The following is a 7,291-nucleotide window of genomic DNA, read 5'->3' as shown; positions in this document are numbered from 1 at the left end:
CCTCACAGCAAGTTTAAATAAGACAATACAAAAGATTTAAAAATAAAAAAAGTTAAAAGTAAACTTTAATAGTTAAAAGAAAACTAGGTGGTAAGACCTAAACATTTAGGGGACAGACAGAGGTGCAAAAATCAGCAACAGGATATGTAATGGTAGCAGCAGATTTCACAATTGTGCGATAGTGCAGGTGCAATAGATAAAACACAGAGTGCAAAAAACAGTCAAACGCTACAAAGGCCGAGGTAGTCTTCCCGATAAAGTCCTGTTTTATCTTAACAGTACTTAAGATAAAATGACTTTAACCAAATATATAATTGTTTACAAGATACTAACAAATGAGCACACAACACAAATGCAGATTTTAAGTCTTTTATTATATTGCAAACGATAATGACATCCAGGTATATTGTTAACAGTTTTGCTGAGTGAAGAGTGAGACCTTAGAGGTGAAAACATCATGAGCTCTCCTGGTGGAGCTTGTTGTGGAGTCTGAAGCCCTCAGATGTGGTTCACAGGCAGGTTACAGGGGACAGGACAGGACAGGTGGGTGTGAGGCTGGAGGAAAAGACCAACAGACAGTGAAAACCTGTCCGTCAGTCCCTTCACACACCAGACCAGAGCAGCACAGGGATTGCTTGGGACCTGCAATGGCAAAGGGGGGATTTTTCTTCAACAGGGCGCACACAGGCATTCAACACTAACTGCTGTGTTGTTGCAATAATCTACATTTTCTTACAAAAGAATCAGAACACACGTCGTCCTGAACTTTGATTAAGCACCTTCCTTGAGTAAAACCAAGGAAGGGAATTTACATTTAATGGCCTGCCATGTCATAGCATGATCCTGAGGAGACGAGCATCATTTTCTTTTAAAGGTTGGTCACAATGTGCTGGACCAGCAGAAGGAGGCAGATTTCATGAGATAAACCAGATTGTACTAACAAATGTCTCCATTTTTTGGCTTCAGCTAGAACATTGAACACATTGGCATCTTTACTAGCCATGCCAAATAGTACTACAAAATCAGTTGTTTCTCTACCAAATTGGAAACAGCTTGTTGGAAGAAAAAGAAAAAAAAAAAAAGAAAGAAAACCTCTGTTAAGGGGGCAGGGAGGGGACACACCAAAAAGAGACGTCAGTAGTATTCCCTGAAAGAGAGGATTTCTCCTTTGGAACATCCTAGTCTGCCACAATCCCACTGCATTTACAGAAGATGTAGGTGGTAAACCTCCTTCAAATGGCATCACACACACAACAAAACCAGCCTTTCCACAGCCAGAGAACAGAGCAGTCTGAACTAAATGCTACCAAGGACACGGTAATGTCACAGGAAGAGTTTGAAACTGTGGGAAATAGGCCAATCCACTTTGTTCATAAGAGGTAGATGAGAAGGTACCATCCTCATGCCTACAGCCGGATTCAGCACAGACATTGGAAACAGATCAAGTACCAGTCTGGCTTCATCCAAGTGCACAGCAGTTGCCAGGCAACCATGCAGGGGCCAGTAGAAAGTTACCCAAACATGTGCTGACAATAAATTTGAGCTGAAAGAAAATGTTCACATCAGCAAAGATACAAGTACTTTCTGACATCAACATTCCATACTTGAATAACTACAGACATGGAATAAACCACTGGCAGAATTACTGCAGCGGTTGTCTGCTGTTATCTGGACTAAAAGGTAACACCTGAACAAGGGCTACTATACACTGTCAATGAGCCAAACAGCTGTTTATCTTATTCCTGCTATTTTGCTGACATTGCATACAGACGTTAACTTTATTAGCATTTTGTAAATGGTATGATTTTAGACCAATTCATCCATCCATTTTCTACCACTTTATCCTCCACATGAGGGCCAATCCTGGCCGACATGGGGCAAAGGGTGGGGTAATTCACAAATTTTCGAAAATGAATTTACTTTTGACAATTTTGGCAAAACAACAAAACAAAACAACACATTCATTTGTTTCACTTCAGCTCAGTTGGAAATAATTCAGCACATAATTGCTTTTTAACCTGCAACTTAATACTTTCAGTGCATGAACAGCGTATTCTCATCCAACTCTCTTCCCCAAAGCAAACAAGTTTATTTCACAAAACTGTCAAACTACGTTAAATAGACACTTTGTCATCTTTTTGTTCAGTCCAATTGGTCTCTGTGTGAAGACTCCAGTATTTGCTGATATAAAAGTGATCTGTTCCGACAGCTCTGCTTCTGGTGCAGGTTTACATGCAGCAGTGCAGTGTCAAAAGGTCAGAGGCTCACAGTAGCCACTAGTAGGAGCTTAAGCAGCAGATCATCACATCCAGTACACACAGGGAGAGGAAAACTTGGCAAAGCTAAGATCAGTTAAGCAGTGGAATTATTTATGAGCCAAGAATGGCACTAGAATGAATAGGCTACTCAGAAATGATAGGTTTATGCATTTATCAACATCATTTAATTTTGTATCTTTTATCCCTTTGAAAGGATGATCAAAGATTCAATAAAAACAGGGATGTGCAAGGTTTAAGAATCACCTTGCAAGCTACAGGTACAAGCAAGATGGTTCATTCTTTTTTGTCTTCCAAGGGAAGTGGAATGGTTTATACAGCATGGTCTGGTTCAAGTCATAAAATTCACCCCATTACAACTCCAGCTCCACAAAGACCGAAAACCTAACATTTGAGAAAAGCCACACAAAAGATGCTTGCATATGTGTGAGGTGGTCTGTGGGCTTTGTGTGCAGAGACCCTCACTGCTCAGGCTTTGGCACTCCTCCATTATCTGATACAGGAGCTGCGCCACCTCTTTCACAGCAAAGAGCTCTTCACAGGAAAACCCAACCTCAGCATCAACACATCACTTAATAACATGTCAGCTGCTAGGGCATTTCCTCACTAATCCAAAATACCCATCCATGTTCATCCTTTTAGTGTGACAATACAAAATTTCAAAATCTCTTAATAACTAAAGCTAATTTTACATTTCATATTTTCACAGAAAACTTTTTTTTTTTTAACCAAAACCCATTTTTATTAAGCAGTTTTATTTCACCTCTCAGAAGTAAGAGATCTTTGCACATCCAAGATATCAAACCCAGGGGGCTCACTTTGACTCCTCGCTATAACGTCACGTGTTCTCTTTCTTAGCTTTATTTTACAAGAGGCATCGGTTTGCACCACGGGTCGACTGAGCATCCTGTGACTTTACATAATTACAATAGTACATCGATCCCTGACTGACTGGTTAGGGAGTTATAAGTCTACAGAGGGTTTAATTCAAATGTCTGACATGCAAGTTTACAGTAAATCATCTTGTAAAGGGAAACACACCCATAGTCTTAATCAAGTGCTGGAGAATAAACAGGTGTAATTTCTTAACTCTGCTCAGGTGCATTTGGCTTTTTTGTAAAGTGTTTATCATTTGCAGCAGATTCTTTAATAATGGGATCATTTCTCTAAAGCCTAGCAGTGGTTCATGTGCCACCATGACAAGAGTACAAAGCTGTTTTTAAAACCCCGAGGTCCAAGGACAATAGTTTGAAACATTTGTATATACAGCCATTAAAATATTACCTAGTTCCACAAGAAGAGAAATGGTATGCGCACTTGAGAAGTGACGTTATAAAGCTACAGATTATTTCAATAACAAAGCCCCACAAACAATCGTATCTTAGCGCATCATATATGCTTTTCCTGCCTCCTCATCTCTTGAAAGTTTCACCAAGCTAGGCACCAACAGACTACAACAGTGAAGGAGAGAAATAACAGAGAAAATAAATCCTAAATAATAATAATAAAAAAAAAATTGACAAAAATAAATCTTACACATAAAGACACAAAGTTTATGTAATTTCTTAAATTATTGGTTTTTAGTGCCCTACATTTTACACCCAGTCAAAAACATCTGCCTTCGGTTGGTCGGTAAGGCTGTGTGACAGACGGCCAGCCCTGTGTTAAACCTATGGTACTTCTAGACAACATTATGTAAATTTACAGTATACAATTTTGGATTACCATGCAAGAATACTTTTTTGTGTAACATTTAATAGCTCAATCTACATCCAGGAATAATTTACAAAGGACAAAAGTTATTGGACCAGAGAGCACGATGGGGAAGTAACCATGGTGGTAAGTGCAACCGGAGAAGATGGCAAGGTGCAGGTAAGACTGTTAGATGAGTGGGAGGTGGGATGAAAGGAGACGTGAGATGGCAGGAGGGGAGGAGGGATCCAGAGGAGCATCTGGGTAATTAGGATGGTGGTCCAATCCTCCAAGGTCCAGATCAGCGGCACTCCCACACTTTAACTGTTTGATCTACGCTCCCCGTGGCGACGTAGGGAGCAGCCTTGTGGAAATCTAGAGAGAGAAAAAAAAAATCACAAAGAATTCATCAGAACAGCCCTCCCTCTCAGACAGAGAGAGGGAGGAACTATAGATTTAAGAAGTACATACATATATACATATATATATATATATATATATATATATATATATATATATATATATATATATATATATATATATATATATATAGAGAGAGAGAGAGAGAGAGACAGAGAGAGTGTGTTCCTGACATACTAATAAACCAGTCACGATTGTGAAAGATGAGATTAGGCCCAAGACACACCGTCCCAACAACCTTCCCAAGGCAAAGAATGATGACCAACCAAAACCAGATTTGTGTGTGTGGGAAAAACGCGAGCCAATGAACAACCAGCATGTACGTTCTGCTCCACTTCGTCAATGTATTTGCATCAAAATTTAAAAATTTAAAAAAGGAAATTAAGGAAGGAGGTTCGTATATGAGCCTTTGAAGAATGCCCTCTTTGCCATTTCCATGTCTCTTCTTGTGCTCTGATTGGCTGGAGCCAAACACCCTGAACAGTGATCTTTCTTATCGACAGACTGCAATGTTGATTCAATATGCTGAATCTGCTTTCACTTTCACCAACCTTCTGATGGGCCAAAAAAACACAGCAAAATGACACAATAACAGCAAGAAGCATGGATGAGCAGGGATGATTCCATCTACTCTTCATGCAGGGGAATCCGTTTACAGTGATATCCTCCTCATGAGACTTCAAGAGCCTTGATCTGCTGAAAAGCCGCAGCGAAAGGAGGGGGAGGTAAGAAAATCATGGAGTGCTTTTCTACCTCTTAAACCACTGCTGCCAGCAACTCTCAGGACAATCAACACACTGCAAGTGGATGAGTTGGATTTCTTTACAATGACTGAACCTCTCTCTAAAGCAGGTTTCTGTGAGCTTGGCTCCAGTATTCAGCAAGAGGTTTGCCGCTGCACCACAAGAGACCAACTGGTCAAACAATAACACAGAAGATTTTTTTTCCTTTTATGCAGAGTGAAGGGCTGCTTACCCAAAGAGGTAACAAAGTGTTCGTGGGCACACAGGGTTTTCATGCAGCGTTTGTTCTTGTAGTCCCAGATCCTTAGAGTCTTGTCATCTGCACAGCTCACAATAAACTTGCCGCCAGGGTGGAAGAGGATTCCACGCACCCAATTGTCATGGCCAACCTATAAGTGAGACAAAGATGCAACCTCATTTATCTCACCAACGAGGAAACAACATGTGTCATCACAATGTAAATAAGCAAAAAAAAAAAGGCAATGAGCTTGAAGAAAATCCTCACCAGTGTCATAAGGCACATTCCAGTGCTTACATCCCACATCTTGATGGTTTTGTCTCTGGAGCCAGAAAGCAGGAAGGGTCCTGGCTTACCACTCTTCTTCGACTGATTTGACACAAACAGTGAGGAATAAAATCTATTAATTTAACAATATACTGCCACATGAACCAAAAGTGCTGTTAACAAAACAAATGTTTGGCACATTGAACCCTGCAGTCAGGCAGTCACAACATTTTTAATTACCGTTTCAATGATTCAGCTCATTCAGCTTGAGAACATGTGGAAACATCCATGAGACTGAGATCACTGATCCATTATGCTTTATTTAAGTTGTAGGTGGTAGTTTTAATTTTTAAATGTCCACATAGTCAACAAGAATTGTTTGTGCAGGTGAACATTGTTTTTCCATCAAACACATGTAGGGGTGGAATATTATTTATTCACCCTTGCTATTCATTCCAAATAACAATTTTATTAATCAAACTAAAAGTGTTTCAGGAAGAGGCAGAGTACAAAATAATGGATACACTGAAAGAAAATATTTGTTTGATTAATAAACTCCATGAAAATAACCAAAATAATATATATCTTTTGTTTGCATCTTTACAGGTTGGAATTGACTAACTGCTGCAAGGGAAAATATTTTTTTAATCTCATAAAGCTGCAATTGGACACACAAGATCACAATGCGCGAGGTTGCAGTGTGGGCTGACTAGAGGCCCTGTTTGCATTAAATCTGTACATTCACACACACGCACTTCAATTGAGTCGTTCGTATCACACAGCCGCCAGTCTGAGCAATGACGTAAAAACCCACCAACACGGCCACACCATGTTCTGCATCAGCTGACACTGTGTGAAATCTAGTGTCAATGAGTGAACACATCAAATCACCGACTTTGTTTGCCTTGGTACGTGTGTGGGGGGATTCTGAACAGATATGGCTTCTTAACATATACATACTAACACACAAACACACACATACATATACATATATATATATATATATATATATATACACATACATACATACATGTACACACATATATACACATACATACACATCTATCTATCTATTTATCTATCTATCTAAACCATAAAATCAGTCATGAGTTTTCACTGATGCTGCTGCTGTGTGTGTATATATATATACACGCACATACATACATATATATATATATACACACACACACACACACATATATATATATACACACACATATACATATGTACACACACACACATATATATATATACACACATATACATATGTACACACACACACTTTAATATACAGTGTGTACATTTTAAAGGTTGTTCATTTTCAAGATTATATAAATTATTATTGGCAATGTGTTGATATTCTTGAGTCATGGTTGATAATTGGACTTACTTTCTGAGATGTCCCAAAAAGCGTTTGAGAAATGACTTACACTGGGCACGTTGAATCAAGCATTTCACCTACACATTGGACATGTTGACCATTTTCTATGCACTGTGTTCAGTTGGTGGACTGAATTGATTGCCTGGTTGTTGTTCTTGTTCACTTGTCAGTTATTGTCTCATTGTGGAGTCCTAGAAATATGTTTATATTTACTCTATACCCATATGCTCACACTGCTTTGCCGTGTGTTGACTTTTAAAGTACTGGTAAAGTT

General features: G+C 39.1%; 1 protein-coding gene across 1 annotated transcript in view; it reads right to left on the bottom strand.

Annotated features, from left to right (window-relative positions):
• Positions 1-355: 355 nt before the first annotated feature.
• The window catches only part of LOC131462583 (lissencephaly-1 homolog), a 28,182-nt gene continuing 21,246 nt past the window's right edge, over positions 356-7,291 (bottom strand). The window contains exons 9-11 of the mRNA XM_058633894.1: positions 5,637-5,738; positions 5,364-5,520; positions 356-4,343 (exon numbers count right to left, since the gene is read on the bottom strand). Of these exons, the coding sequence (XP_058489877.1) occupies positions 4,270-4,343; positions 5,364-5,520; positions 5,637-5,738 (333 nt within the window). The 3' untranslated portion in view covers positions 356-4,269. The remainder of the gene's footprint in view (positions 4,344-5,363; positions 5,521-5,636; positions 5,739-7,291) is intronic.

Source organism: Solea solea, chromosome 7, assembly GCF_958295425.1.
Source record: "Solea solea chromosome 7, fSolSol10.1, whole genome shotgun sequence".
Classification (NCBI taxonomy): Eukaryota; Metazoa; Chordata; class Actinopteri; order Pleuronectiformes; family Soleidae; genus Solea; species Solea solea.
The sequence above is the reverse complement of the archived record's forward strand: the minus strand, read 5'-3'. Positions and strand labels throughout refer to the sequence as shown.